The 18,183-nt window shown below is 40.6% G+C and overlaps 2 protein-coding genes across 2 annotated transcripts in view; both read left to right on the plus strand.

Annotated features, from left to right (window-relative positions):
* The window catches only part of dusp7 (dual specificity phosphatase 7), a 107,788-nt gene extending 94,999 nt beyond the window's left edge, over positions 1-12,789 (plus strand). The window contains exon 4 of the transcript XR_011915180.1: positions 12,771-12,789. The gene's annotated coding sequence lies outside the window, so the exon portion shown is untranslated. The remainder of the gene's footprint in view (positions 1-12,770) is intronic.
* The window catches only part of iars1 (isoleucyl-tRNA synthetase 1), a 55,755-nt gene that overhangs the window by 36,056 nt on the left and 1,516 nt on the right, over positions 1-18,183 (plus strand). Inside the window, exons 25-33 of the mRNA XM_072381878.1 lie at positions 396-479; positions 2,992-3,166; positions 7,760-7,872; positions 13,130-13,225; positions 15,051-15,227; positions 15,517-15,637; positions 15,870-15,995; positions 16,497-16,643; positions 17,666-17,818. Coding sequence (XP_072237979.1) covers positions 396-479; positions 2,992-3,166; positions 7,760-7,872; positions 13,130-13,225; positions 15,051-15,227; positions 15,517-15,637; positions 15,870-15,995; positions 16,497-16,643; positions 17,666-17,818 — 1,192 coding nt within the window. The remainder of the gene's footprint in view (positions 1-395; positions 480-2,991; positions 3,167-7,759; positions 7,873-13,129; positions 13,226-15,050; positions 15,228-15,516; positions 15,638-15,869; positions 15,996-16,496; positions 16,644-17,665; positions 17,819-18,183) is intronic.

Genomic DNA, 18,183 nt, shown 5'->3' on the forward strand with positions numbered 1-18,183 from the left:
TTGTGGAAGGACCTTTCTGTACAAAACAAATTGAACAGAACAGTCAGACACAATCCAACGTCAGACTTCCTGATATGTTTAGATACGTTTTCAGTTAGAGTTGGTTCAAACAAAGCTACCCAGTTAAAATGAGCTTAATTTGGACCAGGTGTGGCTCAGTGCTCATTTCTGTAGAAAAACAAAAGTCACAACATCTTCCCTGAAATACTCCAGAACAAGGACCACAAGTCTAAATGTATTTATATATTGTTTATTTTTGCAAGTCACTGTTCCAGAGTTCGATTTGAACCCTCCTGCTTAACATATGAAAACATGCAATTACTTTTTTTTTTGTTTTCTGTTATTGATCTGAGTTTGATGGGGTGCACCTTTACAGCTTTGTGGTTTTGTTTCAGTACCCATTGAAGGAGGTGGTAGTTATTCACCAGGACCCAGAGGCCCTTAAAGACATCCAGTCACTGCAGAAATACATCCTGGAAGTAAGTGAACTCCGTAGGAGTGTCAGTTGGCAGGAGATGTGTTCTTTTTCCCCTACAAAGTGTTTCCTTGAAATCTATTTTTGTTGGTTTACTGTGCTTTGATCAGTACTGTTCAACACACAACTTAAGGAGAAACATCCCCTAGAACCATGCTCACACTCTAAAGCCACTTCAGTATGTTGACTCTATAAAGGAGGTGAACATCAGAAGGAGTGCATCTTCACATGCTGCCTCTATCTTCAGCTGTAAATTGTACATTTGTAAATATGCGTCTGTTTCATTTCGCAAAGAGAGTGAAGCAGATATCTTGGAAAATAATTTCCCATTTGATCTACCTCAGCAGACAGACTCTTTTAAATGCTAACAGGAACATTATGTGTTTTCCGTTAGTACAGGAAACCTATTACTCTTGGTGTACTGTTGACAGTGGTGATTATTCTTCTCCCGGTCTTCATCTTCAGCTTCTGTCACACGTGATTTTTGCACAGTTACTGAGTCCACTTTCCAGCGTAAGGATTTATTTTATTTATTAGTGGGTTTATTTCAAAAGGAAGTTGGATTCTGGCCAAGTCTTTTCAACAGACTTTTAAAAATGTATACGAAGACATTACACAGACTGCTTAAATATAGGATATAAGAGTGATGGGATAGCAAGTTCCACTACTATTAATAATTGTCACTTTGGACACATTTTTGTTACTATTTCTTCTTTTTCCACTTCTGTTATTTAGCGAGGACATAAGGTACTGATATGTCCTTGATGGAAAATTGATTCCAGCTCTTGATCTCATATGAAGGTGTTGAACAACGTTTTACCAATTGAGATACACATGGCAAAAGGGCTTTTGTTACAACCCACTTTCATTGTTGTCGCCACTTCTTATCTATGACTATGTTTGGTTTCTGGTGGGCTAAACATTTGTTACCTCCTGGTAAACAAGGTTTATCTGATCTGAACTGAGAGCATTTGAAGCCTTTGCAGCTCAGGAAATAATCCTCAGACTGTCTGAATCTGTGTGTTGTAATTCACTTGGATTAATTTAAAATTATTGTACAACTATTAGAAATGTATGATTTGCCTTCCACTAGATGTGATAAAGAATTGAGCGTAACTTAGGACTATGCACATCTACCAGATCTGATCGCAGAGCAGCTGAACCGGTGTGTGTTATATTTGCATATTTCATGGCTTTAACAACTTTTCCGTTTTCCAAATGGAGCTTGGGTGAAATATTTTAATAAGAAACAAATACTGTATGTATTTGAGTCCTGCAAACACAGGATGAAGCAAATTTAAAAATTCACACCATTCAGGTGTAAATCCAGAGTGGCCCTGATTACATTTTGTTGTTCGTGTTCTGTGGCCAAAAAAGCTTGTGATGGATAGTCTCAATTCTCGGTAGGAAGAGGTCAGTCACAGAATGGGGCATTGCCATTTGAATTTTAGCTTTGCTCAGCTTTCCTTCGCTGACTTGCCTGATGGTTACTCCGCTGACAGCAGTCAGCTCAAGATGCTCAGCAGAATATCTAATGAATCCCTGTTTGAACAGACAGAAGCCCCAATTCATTGTAATGCACCAACGTACTGCTTATTACAAATTTCTAGGTCATCACACATTGGCAGAACCTTGTTTGTTCTCTCTATGAAACAGGTTATTTTTTTGTGAACTCATTGCATTGATTGAATGCAGTTATGAAGAACCCAGCTCGTTTTTCAGCCCCACACTACCTTTAACTCAGCCCACTGCAGTAGCCTCTCAGACAGAAAGTTAAATATGCCAGGACTCGGTCTCAACCCCAACAGCATGATTGACTGAAAGAAGAAGTGGATGGCAAGCCTGTCAGTGCGGCTATATTTAGTATCTCTATTGCCTCGCCACATATGGTTGGATGACGGATTCCTTTTCTTTCGGGCTGAGGACTGAAATGTTGACCTGGGAGGAGGTTTGGCTTATTGGAGATTTAAAGATCAACTGGCTGACTTCATGGCTGAGTTTCTCCTCTAGTGAATGGCTCTTGTTGATCAATTGTGATTTGGTATTTACAAAAAAGTGCAGAGGGCAACTAGATCTTTAATTTGTGTTGTATATTGTATTATCTTGAATTGTCAGTTTGAGCAGCCTTCTCTTTTTTTCTTACTTATTTTGATAAAACAGCGAAGCCAAGTTTGAGTTTCCAGGTCTTTCTCTTGCTGGTACAGTATGCAGGTACTGGATTTTCATGTAGTAGCAGGACTTGAAACTGTTGAAACGGCTGCTGCTGGTGAGGAAGATGTACTTTTACTCTTTAGATTGCAGGGTTTTTTTTGCTTTCTCCTTCTGTCGCTAGAATTTGTGAATTTGTGTTTGGAAGTACATGAGACCTAAACTTTGATGTACCCAAATGCAACCCCAGCAGACACAGTCGATTGTTACTCTGAATTTCAACAGTATCTGCGGGTAACTAGAAAACAGTGACTGTATTCTCTTTATGACATAGTTTGTGTCTATTTTTTATGTCTTTATCTCCACAGGAGCTTAATGTGAGACAGTTGACACTTTCAACAGACAAGGACAAGTACGGCATCCGCCTGAGAGCTGAGCCAGACCACATGGTGTTGGGCAAGAGATTAAAGGGGGCCTTCAAAGCTGTGACTGCTTCTATCAAGGAGCTCACCAGCGAACAGCTAGAGGCCTTCCAGAAGACAGGTATTACTGCGTGAAAACAGGCACATTTTTCTTTACATCAGGAAATGATTTCAGCATTTTGAATGCACTTTAACTCTGTAATATTTCTGTATTCATTTTGCACCTTGTGCTTTTGCTCCCCGCAGCTGTGACCTTAAGAATCAAAGCAAATTTATGGTATTTTTAAACCCCGTTTTAAATGCATTGCGACCTAAGGGGCAACGTCAAAGGATAAGTGCTTGTTTTTGCCACTGACGGGCTCAGATTGCTAAGTGACCAAAGCTGAACACAGAAATTAGCCGCTTGGCATGGCCATGTAGCAACACTTACAGACTGGCCTAATTGCCGTCATTTTCATCACTTCATATTTATCCATGCTTGCGACTTTGTTTACGTGCTGAAGCTAACTTTTTACTGCAGTTTCATAAAATGGTAGGTTATCTGGTGGACTATTATGAGGATGATAGCAGGTCATATCACGTTGATGGTGGGACATATTTAGTCAAACCAGAACCTACGTACAAGTTGATCATTCAAATAAAAGATAAAAAATGAAAGATAAATGCACTGCTGTCAACTGGGGAGGAAAACATTGGCTGCAAAGAGAGGGACCTGTTGACGCTAGACTTAGGAGATCTTTGTTTCCACTGAAGAATGTAATCTAATGTATAGAACTGCAATTAACTTCATAAAACATGGTCCTGAACATGGTGTTGCACCCCCTCAAAATCAGCACCGACACACATCGCTCAAACTCACCTCTATATAGTTAAGTAAAACTGTGGCATATGGATCTTGCCATCTTACTCTATCTGCAGAAACCGCTTCATCTGGTTAGGTTTTACTTCTCTAATACAACCACAACCTCACTTGAAAAACAACCAGAATATGTTGGAGGAATGTGTTGGTTGTGAGATCAGACAGTAAGTATCCTGAATGGTTTTGACACTCTTTTAATTTCCGTGTTAAGACCTCTGTCTCTTAACTATCTGAGCCTTTAAGTGGCAAAAACAATCGCTCCTACTTTGATGCATTAATTGTCCCAGAGGATCACATTGTAGCTATTTTGCAGTTTCCGGTTACAGTGCTATTAGTCCATATTGGAGTGATTCTAAGATTTTAGAGCCTGTTAGTAGTTCAGACTGAAGATGGGGGGGGGGGTCTGGTTTAAAAATGCCAGAATTTCCCTTTAATCAGTCGGGAGTGATGCTACTTATCAAATAATGAGTAATTTAAGAGCTGTCAGTTAGTGTAAACAGTGTATCCTTGCTATAAAGTGTCACACTCTCACACACACAAAGAGCCAGTTTATCCCCAGAATGCAATCAGAGCTCGAGTCGGGATCAAAGCAGTGCAAGGTATCTTGTCTGTCTAATTATAGAAAGATGAGGAGAGACCGCAGAGTCTCTGGGGAAGCGAGCAGCAGAGGTCAGCTGGGCTGTGGGAACTTCAGATTTCCAATCACTTGGATGTTTGAAGGCCAGCCAATTGGAGGGGGGGGGAAAGAGCATGAATGATGAAAGAGACCAGATAGATCTGGTCAGAAAAAATGTTGGGAAACCAAGATAAAAATGTGCTCTTTATCACAAAGTTACAATACCAAAACCGAAAGGCAAGATTTATACGTTTATATAATCAGATTTTAAGCTACTAAAATAGATAATGCAGGACTTATCTTTGTTTTAGATTATAGGAAAAAAAGTGGTGGACCATAAGCTGAATAAATGATGACTATAGTGATCAGTTGTGTCTTACCTTCATGACGCCAGTTCTCAGAGTAGCCTGAGTATGATATGTCTCACTCTGGGATACGAGCCCCGGTCTATTCCTCATTGCACCAATTCTTAATGGCTGGTGATTGTGATGCCCACCACACCTACCATTACATAGCCTGCAGCAGCAGCATTCAAGATAAGCACCTTGGCTCGCTTTGCCCCAGCAAGAAGGTTTGTTTGGTGAGACATCTCACTTGTGCTACTCCGGGGTTATGAAAGTAACCCAAAGTTCTCATTCATAGCACTTGTTTTGATGTCTCACTGTTGGATATGGAGAATCCCCGAATTGCCAGACAAGCTTATCTCAGGAGTGCCACTCTGCTCCAGCGAGGGCCCAGATGTCAGCAGAACATGAGCCGCACTAGAAGCAGACACAACCAGTCTATGAAACCGAGTAAAGGTGAGAGGTGAAGACTCCTTTAAACAGGGCCCAGGAGGCAGCCAGGCCATGAGTGGAATGAGCATTTAGGTGCCTGCAAGCCCTAACTCATCAAGGCTAGAGCAATTGCTCCCACAATACAGTGTGAAGGCCATTGCTTTGTGACAGGAGTGCTCCCATGGAGTCTGGCCCATGAAACAAAGAGTTGGTCGTTCTATCGAAATCCCTTTACTCTGTCTAAATACGTGCAGAGAGCGCAAATTGGGCACAACAAATGCAGTCATCGTTCTTCAGGAACACAAGAAGGTGGCGAGAGAATGCCACAAGGACACAGTGTGAGTATGATTCCACCATCTTAGGTACAAAAGCAGTGTTGGGTTTCAGTGAAACCTTGACATTCCCAGGAGCAAACTGGGTGCAGGAAGGATACATTGAGAATACATGAATATCACTGACATGCACCATAGATGCCAAAGCCAGCAGCAGCAGTGTCTTCAAAGACGAGTATTTTAAGTCGGTGTCCTCTCACGACTCAAAAAGAGGCCCGGAGAGACCATCCAGCACCACTGCCAAATTCCATGGGAGTGTCAGGGGTCTGGACACTGGAAGAATCCTATGTGCCCACTTCATGAAATGACAAACCATTGGAGGCTGGTTGGCCAGTTTCCCTTCAAAGCCCACATGGCATGCAGAGATAGCAGCCAGGTAAACCTTAACTGTGGAAAAAGTCTTCTGTTTGTCAGTTAACTTCTGTAGGAATGACAAAATCCCACCAACAGAACACAGGACCAGCATGTGTCCCTCTCTGAGGCACCACTCCTTAAACAACCCCTTCTTACTGTTATAAAGAGACATAGTGGAGGATGCTCTTGCACTCTGAATATTATTGATCACAATCTGAGGCAGCCCCACTGTGCTTAAATTTCACCAATCACGGACCAGATGTTCTGGGTGAGGGTGAAACAACCCTCCCCCACCCCCCACCGTGACCGCATGTCGCTGCAGGAGCTCCTGTGGCTGTCCGCAAAGAAGCTGATAAATCTTTGCCAGCCAGTGCATTGCTGGCCAGTGCGGAGCTACTAGAATTGTGTGTGTCCGCGTTCCCTCACTCTGGACAGAGAGGGAGTTATCAGGGCGAGAGGGGGAAATGTGTAAAGCAGAGTGCAGGGCCAAACGTGCGCCAGCGCATCCACACCAAGGTGCGTGCCCAGGTCACAGATGAATAAGAACAGTGTATATTGTGCTTTCTCCCTCGGCACAAACAGATCCACTGTGTCTCGATCTTCTCTGGTGATGGAGGATAGTGTCTCTTTATGTTTGCTAGCTGGAGTGCTAAACACCAATCAGGATGGGCATAATGAGATAAATGCTTCTGGGGAATACGCAGGGGGACATATCCCATAGTGAGACATCGAAATGAGTGCTATGAATGGCAACTGACTGATGTAGTGTTTGAAAATAAATGTTAAAGCAGGAAAGCTAATGGCACACATTTTATCTTTTAAACTATTTTTCTGAGCACAGTCCACAACTCACATAAAGCTTTTTCCTCTTTACTATATTTTTGGAAGAATATAATTGGAGCTCGGTGGCTTTTATTACTTACTTATACCTTTGATCCTATTATGTTTCAAAAAGTAGAAAAAAGGGGTTAAGGCAGAAGTTGGAAAAATGGCAAAAAAGCAGGGAGGGACACAGTGAATCAAAGTGTGGAAATCTGAGATTAGAGAGAAAAAAACAGAGTGATGGTTTCATTCAGCCTCCAGGTGTTGAGAAGTGAAGAGAGCAGAGTAACATGGTCATGGTTTTCAGTTAGAACACAGACATGGCTAATTGCTGCCACGGGCAAAATGGAGATGTTTTAGAGGTGGACAGTTTTCTGCATTGTTTTAAAGCTCAGACTGAGCATGGATCTGAGAAAATGAAGCCTGGGAAAATCTTACAATAAAAGCAAATACCAGTCTAGACACCAGATGATCCAAAACAAACTTAACCTAGAAGCAAGTTTCAAGACAGAGATAGCTTTAATTAGTTTGACTGGAACCAAAACCCTCCCAAAGATTGCACGCTGCCATAGAAACGTTAAATTCACTTGATCAGAGGGTAGTTTATTCAAATTTAATGGTATATTTCTATTTAGTGTAGATGAAGTAGTTTGAATCATATTCATTCCCCTTTTTCTTTTTTATTTATGTATATTTATGTTCTTGTTTCCTTAACAGAATTATGCACAATGCATTTGTTGTACTACATATAGCTAAAAGATCCCAAAGGTGAAGTAAATACTGTATGATTCTGATTTTGCAGACACACACTTAAAACAGCTCATATGATTTAATGGACCCAGTTTTTGTTTGAATGATGAATGTCATTATTCTGTATAATGCTGCATGATTATGTTCATGTTTAGGTTTGGGACAAAAACTGTTCAGTACTGATGTAGTCTGGTTAAAATTTAAGGATCCATCACTGTGGACGGCCATGAGCTTCATGAGGAAGACCTGAGGCTGATGTACACCTTCGATCAGAGCTCTGGCTCCGCTGTGCAGTACGAAGCACACTCCGATGCACAGGTATGCTTGGATAGAAAACAGCAGTTTTCACTACTGTAAGGCAGCTCCACAACATGCACTTTTAGATTTAGTTTTCTCCCATATTCACTGCAGCCACGTTTGATTAACTTTGCTGTGACATCATGTTTATGTGCCGACTTTATGATGAAGATATCGGGTTTGTTTTGGTTTTTACACAGCAGCACCAGACTGAAATTGATCAACACTGAATATGACTGTTTAGTTATCACTGGCGACTTTAATGTCCACATTGATAACACACTGGACAAATATGCAAAAGAACTCTCTGTTGTACAGGAAACCTTTGGGCTATCTGTGCAGGGACCAATCGAGGTCATACTCTAGACTTAGTTATCACAGAGGATGTTGATATTTCTAGTGTATCTGTAGTTGATGCTGCACTTTCTGATAATTTCTCTGTGTTCTTTCATATCTCCACTCCTGAATCTCAGACTCCTGATAATGGTGCAATAGTTAAAAAACACGGCACTTTGATGAGAAGACTACTGAAATGTTTATTAAGGCTATCTCGCTGAGCCCTCCCTCTATGTCAACCTGTGTGGACCAATTTTAAAATGACTTTAACTCAAACATCATGGATATCATTCATAAAATTGCTCCAGTCAAGGAAAAGCTGATGTCCCCCAAGCCGGCAGCGCCATGGAGAAATGCAGTTCCTGTAAGAGCTTAAAAAGTGAATGTAGGAAAGTGGAATGCAAATGGTGAAAATCGGGCCTCCACATCCACCATGACATCTATAAAGAATCCTTGAGCAATTACAACCTATTATTAAAAAACGCAAGACAATCTTACTTCTTTGATATGATAAAAAATAATTCTAACAATACCCGTGTTTTAATTACAGTTGTAGATAGGATGATTAGTCTCCCAGTGTCAACTCCCACTGAACATTTATCGGCCAGTAAATGCAATGAGTTTTCTGAGTTTTTCAAGGACAGAATCGAAGCAATCAGAAGTTCTATAAATCAGGCCGCACAAACCATATTACCTTGCTTCTCTATTATATTACATATTACATGCTTCCCTTAGGAAAACCTTTGCGAGACAACAACGTCAACTACCACACCTATGCGGATGATACTCAAATACATTCCCCTCTCTACTGATGACTACAGCCCGATTGAGTCCCTTTATCACTGTATCTCACTGATAAATGACTGGATGTCCCACAATTTCCTGCAGCTAAACAAGAACAAAACAGAAGTTATTGTGTTTGGTCCTAACAAAAATGAGAGAATTAAGGTCAGTGCTTATCTGAAAACCCTATCACTACAGACTACAAACCATGCCAGAAACTTGGGTGTTATATTAGATGCTGACTTAATTCACTCACCAAGTCGGCGTTTTACCACCTAAAAAAAATATAGCAAGGATTAGAGGCCTTCTATCTAAACCAGACCTGGAAAAACTTGTTCATGCTTTTATCTCGAGTAGACTAAACTACTGCAGTGGGCTTTATACCGGCCCTCCAAAGAAAACCATCCAAAAATTGCAGCGTGTTCAAAACGCAGCTGCACGGGTACTCACAAAAAACAAAAAATACGACCACATCACACCAGTTCTCAGATCTTTGCACTGGCTTCCTCTGTGTGAGAGAGTTGAATTTAAAATTAATTTGCTGGTCTACAAATCCCTAAGTGGTTTGGGCCCAAAATACCTGCTAAATGTTCTTATTCCCTATCAGCCATTAAGAACCCTTAGGTCATCTGGAAAGGGTCTGCTAACGGTTTATAGTCCTAAGACAAAACATGGTAAAGCATCATTCAGATATTGTGCTGCTTATTTCTGGAACAAACTCCCTGAAACGCTTTTAAATCAAGGCTCAAAACTTTCCTGTTTTGTCAGACCTATGAAATGTGATGATGGGTGCCAGTGGTTAGAGTTACAGATACTCTTGAGTGTTTATTACCTCCTTTTTACTTGTCTTATAGTTTATTAATTCTATCTTGCACTACTTCTGGTTCCGGCTGAGTAGATTTTATTGTCTTGCTTTGTTTTACGTGTCTTTGCACGTTTTTTATCTTTTTATCCTTTCATCCTTTTATTCTGTTCTTTATTTCCCTGCTATGTGAAGCACATTGAGTTGCACTTGTGTATGAAATGTGCTATACAAATAAAATTGCCTTGCCTTGTTGGTTGGTTAGGAAACGTAGGTTAAAGCATCAGAAACACTGCAGGATGATCATGTCATTTTCACACTGCCTGAAAGTCCATAGCAGGGGTGTGTCTTTGAACATCTCTCACTGTTTTTAGTCACAATCTTAAGATATCACCTCCATTTTTTCACGTTGGTCATCTTTCATCCGGGACAGCCAAGAATTGCACAGTGTGCACCGTGCTTTAGCAGGGAAATTGATAAGCTCTCATCTAAAAGACGAGAACAATGCAATTGTTGATTATCTTTGGTCAAACATAGATTCTGTGTTTATTCAGTTGTTAGTGTTGCTGTCAGCTCTTTCATTGTGTGGCTGCCTCCACATTTATCAGATTCATCCAACTTGAAGTGCTCTTGAAATTCCTCCCCTTCGTGGCCTTGCTTATCCTCAAAACACCTTTTCTCAGTTGTTTTCTAAACCTGTGCACCGATGATTATGGATTGATTTTTCTCTTTTACATCATTTTTATTTTTTTATTTTTTATTTCGTCAATTTATGAAATGCCATAAAGGGTTGAATATGTATGAATGTGAAAATGTTCATCCACTCTTTTTAAATTTGTATCACTTGTTAGCACAGTGATGAAGTGGCACAGGTACACTTGTACTCCTGCTACCCCTCTCCTCCCCTCTTATCTGACAGATTACCTGCTCTTGTTGGGTATGTTAAGGTATAAAGTGTGATGTAACTGATCTAAAAGAACAGAACAGCGATGGAAAATGCTGTTCTGCTGCTGTACCAGGCTGCCATATACTGTAAATGCATTTATGTGTCTTTGACTGTGTGTGATATATGAAATCATTTCACGGCTAAGTGGAAACCAGCACGTATTCCTTTCCCACAGGCCCTCTCTAATCAGTGCTCCTCCAACCGTATACACACCACACGGCTGCACCTTAATACCAGTGTACTGAGCTGGCTCTTTAATTCTCACTCATACGCACTCGCAGTAATTCTCATGCTCCCATCTGTCTGCATCTCTATTTTCTTTCTCTTATTCTGTTTCTTCTTTGCTTTTATGAACATTCTCTGACACACTGTCATTTCTTTTTATCCTTCCTTCCGTGTTAAGGAGGTCAGGACTAGTAGCTTCACTTTGTACAACACACTCACTTAGTGACACATGCAGACTACAATATTGTCATCATTGCAGCTTCTTATCATTGATTCTGTTTTCATATTATATAGTTTGACCGACAGTATAAGTGGTGCGTTGCTTAAAAGTTCCTCTCTTGATTTGAACCTTTTCAAATAAATGCATTGTATTGAGTGGGCGGTAAACTCATTATATTAGGGGGTAAATAATATCTTAAGCACTGCACTTCTGCTACTATTCTGTCAAAAGCACAGTTGAGCCGTTGTGCATTGAGGATTATAAGAGAGAATTCTTCTCCTCCACAGCAAACTGTAGTTGGTAAAGCTTAATCTCACCTCTCTCCTTACTTAAAAGGTCAGCTGTGCAGTTCTACCAGTTTTTTTTAAAACTCTCACTTGAAACTTTTCACTCCTTTCTTGTTTTTCAGCAGTGGATCTTTTATAATAAATAACTCCCTAAAAACTTTATTCATCGAGTTTATTTGTGAAGCTTATTTATCCAATAAGTCGGCTATTTCTTGCCATTAGATCCATAACTATAAAGGGCTGCATCAACCTTTTGAAATGACTGCATTCAGTCATTAGGACACTGGTCGCTTTCCCATTCTCATTTCTCACAGCTAACTTCAGACAAGCCTGTGAAAGGGATGCAAAGAGCCACAATGTTTGCGTTATTTTCTATTCACACGAGACTGCTCAGTAAATCAAGTGAGGTTTATCACTAAAGTCATCTTAGAGTCACAGTTTCCTTACAGCAAGGCGGCGTATCAACATGACAGGTTATATAAGCGTGCCAAGCACACAGTGGTTGAATGAAAAAAAAAAATAGCTGTGGTGAATGGGAGCAGCTGAAGTTTTAAGCTCGTCTGTATTATGCTCATGAAGGTTTAATTGCCATGAAAGTCATATCAAGCTAACGGTCATGCGGCATTGTGTGGATGGGAGTTGTGTAAAATATTGTGTGCAATCAGCTGCAGCTCAAACTCTTTTAATCTGTTGAAAATCTGAAAAATTATTGAATAGTAGTTTCTCTTGAAATTCACATCCCTAGAAGGAAGAGCGTTGTGATTGATTTCTGTATTGATTTGAGGACACAATCTGTCTGAGTCTCTCAAACGAACGATCAGAGGCCAAATGAACTCTTTGCTGCTGTCCGTCGGTGTAGAATCCATGCTGTTTTATGTATATGTGACAAGGTCCGACGTAGATTTCTCTCACAAAATGTTTCGAAAAAGCACAGAGCTTATTCAAACGTGACCATTAATTTCTTGGTTGCTGTCTGATTAATGGAAAGAAGTGTTTGTCTGACAGATCTCAGAGATACCTCCTTTGCAAAGATATTGTGTCTTAGAACACTTGTAATGAAAAAAAACCCAATTATTATACCCTACTCACAGGTGACGCCTCCTCTTAATTAAAATAATTTCCCTTCAGTATTTTAAAACATTACTTTGTCTTCATATAAAAGATCACTGTTGAAATATATTTGTGAGTATGCAGTTATTGTTGCCACGAACAAATGGGAAATTTAATTCATTCATGTCATATAATTGAACATATAATTTCTTCCTTTATACACCAGATTGTGCGTTTTCTTTACTGCCAGGTGCCTGTATTTGACAAAAGTTCAGAAACTAAATGGCCAGACTGGCGAGAGCTTTGAAAGACCAATATGTGCTGTATGTCCTAAAAGAAATAGTGCTGCTCTTCCAGGAATCCCACAATTTTAAAGTAGCCTTTGTAAAACTCCTTTTGAACCCCCAAGATTTGGGGGCAAAAATTATCAATCTTACCTACTATTTCTTAAATTAACTGTAACTTGTCAATAATTGGTAATTTCATTAAATTGTGGACACTTGGAAAAAACTTAATGCCAAAACAAACCCAAAAAACTGAACAAACTGAAACTTTGTCAGAGCAAGTTCATCTCATTTTTGTGATTAGATAAATGCTTCTTTCACCTCTCTTCATCTGTTGTCATATAGGTCCTCATGCTGTTGGACGTCACCCCAGACCAGTCCATGGTGGATGAGGGTGTTGCCAGGGAGGTCATCAACCGTATTCAGAAACTACGCAAGAAGGTGGGGCACTTATCTCAGGAGCCCCGGCAGCTCTGGAGACGAGAGGGACACATAACACACTACGACTACATTTTACAATCCAGTGTGTAATAACTGGGATGTGACATAGTTTAAAGAGCCAGCGTGCGTAACGGGGAGCTGCTTCAGGCTGTGACCAACATGAGACTGAGCTCATATGATCAGTTTTTCTCTCGACTTCAACGTTTGAATGTTTATGTTTACGTGGCTGGTCGTCTTGAAACACAAATCTTAATTTTACCAGAGCAACCTCCACACACACTGGCTTCAAATGCGAGGTGGAAGCCCCCCCCCCCCCCCCCCCCCAGACATTATTAAATTTATCAACAGGTTGGGGCTGCAGTCATACTGTGAAGACGCAGCACAGAAACTTTCATATGTATATACTGTATTTTTGTTACAGTTCCCTCCCTTTAATCATTCGTGTTCCCACCCTTCCGTCTTATGTCCCGTGCCATTGTCAGGGCAGTTTTGAAATCTTTCCATTGCAGCGTCACAGTTAGAGGTTTCTCCATCATAAGGCAGGCTTAATGGAAGCTTAATTACAGTCTGGCCTCTTTCAGATTCTAATGTTGGAGCTTTGAAGTGGTCTGGGGAGTAAAGACGGATTAGCCAACAGCCCCTTGTTTTCACAAGAAACAAACAGTTTTTTCCGTCCCCCTATAGCAGCATTGTGCACTGGCTCCCAGCCAGGCTAAATTCCTCGAGTTATTTCAAACTGAGATAAGTTAGGAATTTTCCACCATGTGGTTGGGAATTAATTTTCAGCGATTCATGTTGAGTAGTAGTTTGTGGGTGTGCATGAGTTATCACTGTTTGTGTGGCATGTTGGGTTGGGAGACAGGGGTCAGCATCTCCCTTTCTTTAATACACTGCTCGCCAGCTGGAGATCTTTATAGCTTCATCTGACACACAAACACACAAACACACACACACACACACACACACACACACACACATACACACGGATTGTACAAGCCCCATCAGCTTCAGTACCTTGACACGGGAAGCCTATAAACCTCCCTCCATTGATTGACAGCTCCTTTGTATCTAGCCAACGTTGTTCTTCTGCCCTTGAGCCATGTATTGCAGTTGAAACGTGCTTGCGGGCATGTATGTGCACTTCTGCACCACTGTGTGCAAAAGGTGCTCACTGCAGATTAGAATGAGATCAATGTGTTTAAATGTGTCAAGGTGAGTGTAACTATGCTACAAACTATGCCAAAATAGATGCACTTTCATCCCGTATGAACGTCCCCTTCTTCCCTTCTGTCTTAATTTTTTTCATGTACTCATGTCTGTTTTCTGCTTTTGATTCGCAGCGCTCTGTTTTCTTCTTTGTCCTTCCTTTTTTTTAACCTCGTCTCCCCTCCTTTTAAGTATTTGTGTTGCTCATGCCAGTTATTATTAATAAGAGTGGAAACATTTACAGTGAAAACATTTCCTTCTCACAGTTTTGAACGATGTGCTGCTGGATTAATCTCTGCTGGAAATTCTATTTTGAAGCATGGCATTGCCAACAGGAAGGTTGTTTACACGTAGGGTTTAGCTTTCCAAAGTTCAAGTGGTGCTTTGATATGACCCCGGGTCCAGATGAGTTGAAGAGTAAACGTCTAGGACGTACTGTAGGGCAGAAGCAAAACACTGGGCTTGTGTCGGCTCTTCCTCCCTGATGTCTCGCAGCCCTATGATATCATCGTAACTGTATTTCCCCTTCAGACATCTTCACTTAATTTCTGAAAAATGATACACCTGCTATGTGTTTATATGTAAACACTTTGCCATATCTCTCACTTTACTGTCGCAGGGTCATTTGGTGCCATCAGATGAGATAACTGTGTACTACCGCTGCCAGCCAGAGGGGGAATACTTGGCCTCTGTGATCCAGGCTCATACTGACTTTATTCTGGCTACCATCAAGGCTCCACTTCTGCCCTTCCCTGTCCCAAAGACGACTAATGTCATCATAGAGGAAAAAACTCAGGTATGAATGGAGGGGAATCAGGATTTCTGTTTGCTATAATATGATTCTGGCTCAGTGTAATGGAAACATGAAAAATGCTGGTATCATGTTGATGTAAGATGTCACAAGTGTCACATTCACATTCTTTGATTCATACCCTAATAGGAGCTTATGGTGAGGAAAGTTTTCTCATCTTACTTATTGATTACCATATTACTTCTTTGTGAATACATGCATTGTTGTCATGTCAGAATTAGTTTAAAAAGATCCTTCCCTTTGACTCATTGATGCTCTGTTCTTGTTTTTGCAGCTGAAGGGTTCAGACTTGGAGTTAACTATAATAAAGGGATCTTCAGCCCCGAGAGCTCCACTAAATGGACCAGCCTGTGCATATGTCAACCTCAGGGTGAAAGTCAACAACAAAGAGCAAGGTAACATACGTGAAGAGCTGTTACATTTTTCCACAAAAACTATCCGTGTACAACTTTCAACAGAACAAAGCAAAAGCTGACTGATGATTGCAAACACACACTTCCGACATTTCAATTTTCAATTTGTGGCCCTGCTCATAGATTCAGTCGCATTGTCGTACCTGTAATTCACTTCATCAACTCTTGGGCTTTGTTGATTGTTCTGTTTGGCTGTTGTTTTTCTTCCATTCAGAGGGGGTGGTGCTGTTGGAGAATCCCAAAGGGGATAACAGACTGGACGTGGACAAACTGAGGAAAGTGTGCAGCAGAATCTTTGGAACAAATAATGCCCAGCTCAAATTCTTCAGCGGTGGGACTGGTAAGAAGTGTTTTGGTTCCACAGATGGATGTAAAAGCCTCTCTTTCTCCTCTGTTTTGCGACACCAGTCTACTGTTCCTCCTGATGCCACCCTCCTGCTACCATATGTTGTTAAAACATGCTTATTGTTGCATTGCTAAAGCTATTACAGCCATATTCATAGCCCAGAACTAGACAAATTGTAGATAATAAAGTCAACATTTGCATTGAAATAGTAAATGATACTTTCAATTATTTAAACTATTTATTATTTTTCCTTATGCAGCGTTTCTTATATACCACTCATGTTCATATATCTGCTCTCACTAATGCTTATTTGAGAATAAGATGAGTTGTGTGGCCAGTAAAGTCACTGATATGTATATCAGCTCGTGCTGTCATTCGTACATTGTGCTGAATATCGGTGCAAAACTTTGTATCAGTAACTAACTGACTCCTTTTGTGAAAATAATTTAGAAAAAATGTGCATCGTACAAACGTTCTTCTGTGTCTTTAATACAGAGTTGACAAGCAAAACGGACCTTGAGGCCCTGAGTGGTAAAACTTTGTCCGTGACTTCGGGCCCGGCCTCTCCTGGCCCCGCCCCCAGCAGCGACGCCCTGCTGTGTCCGTATGTGAACCTGCTCCTGTGCAACGCACAGCCAGCTGGTGAGAAACACGTATGCATATACAGTCTGACACGTCCTTCACATTGTTGAGGAGTAAGGCTTGGTATGTGTTCTGTCATTATAATCAACAAATCAGTGTGACTATTTGTTAAATGTGTCATTATAATCAGGAACACCATCACAACTTTTCTCTTTGGCTGCAAAAGATCTGAACGTTAGTTTTTGATTAATCAGCTCAGACACTGTAATATACATTCTTAGTCCTGAGAAATCACCGGAAAGGTATAATGATATTTTATTGAAAGCCGTGCGTCCATATTTGAGATTGAGGCTAACTTTGAAAGAATAGTTTGCCATTTTTGTTTCTCTGGTTTATGTCACTTAGCTGCAAATCAAATATACCCTTTGGAGCCTTTAAAGATTGATGGACTTATTCGACGTCTGTGGGAGTGCTAGCTGACAAGATCTATACTTTCATTTTGGTGCAGTTATTGCAAAGCTGCTGCCAAGAGCAAGGTTAGACAGTTGGCCTGTTTAAAAAAAGACAGGAATTACCTTTTTTATGTGCTTTATAGAATCCACATAAAAACCCGAATACAAAATGGTGTTTTTACAATCTATGAAGCTGCTGGCTGTGGCTTCATTTTCACTGTATGTACTTCAGAGTAGCACTAATAGTCTCATCTAAATCTGATTTAGGGTGCAAATGTATTTCCAAAAAACACCAAACTGTTAATTATAGTAGTTTATACAAAGGTAAGTAAAAGTACCTAGTTATATCCACCTCTAAATGAATGACTGAATATTCACGTTTTCGTCTAACTGAAGGTTATTGGTTATTATACAGTTCTATCCTTTTAGTCATTCAGGCTCATCCCCTTTTATCCTTGTCCCCCTTTCCACTTCATTTACAAACTGATCAGCTAGTCCCAGCCTTTTCCTCCTCTTTCCCATCCTTCTTCCCATGGCCATGTTTGGGGCTGTTACGAACTCTCTCGGGACAAATGTATTTTAATTTTCAAAAGGAGCGATGTTTGTTTCATTCATTTGTGTCTCCTTTAGAATGCCAGGCTGGAGAGATGGGCACCCTCCTGCTGATGAATCCAGTCGGCCAGAATGCGCTCCATCACTCAGGCCTGCTGTCGGAAGCTGCCAAGGTTTTCGGCCTCCGCAGCAGACGGCTCAAACTCTACCTGGACAAGGACCTTACTCAAGGTAAGATGATGAGACGTCGGAGATCATTACTGAACGCAGTTACTATATAGAGGAAGGTATGCAGTGAGGGAAAAATCAGAATATATAAATTTTTTTTTTTAACACCTTCCTCAATATCACCAATTGAGTGGTGAAGGTTGAGGTTAAAGCTGCTCTATCACTATGTAAAGAACTACATCACAAAAAAAGTTTTGCTTTGAGTTAGTTGAATAAATGTATGTAACTAAAGTGCAGAATGAATAGACCAGATACTTCCACCTCTACTTAACCAGGGCGCAGGTTAAGAAAAAGGGCTGTTTCACTGCTGCATGTGTTTGAGTCTGTAGAAGCAGATTGTGAACACATTTCTAAGCATTTTCACCTCT

The sequence above is a fragment of the Leuresthes tenuis genome, unplaced genomic scaffold (assembly GCF_036924035.1).
Source record: "Leuresthes tenuis unplaced genomic scaffold, fLeuTen1.0.hap1 SCAF_3, whole genome shotgun sequence".
Classification (NCBI taxonomy): domain Eukaryota; kingdom Metazoa; phylum Chordata; class Actinopteri; order Atheriniformes; family Atherinopsidae; genus Leuresthes; species Leuresthes tenuis.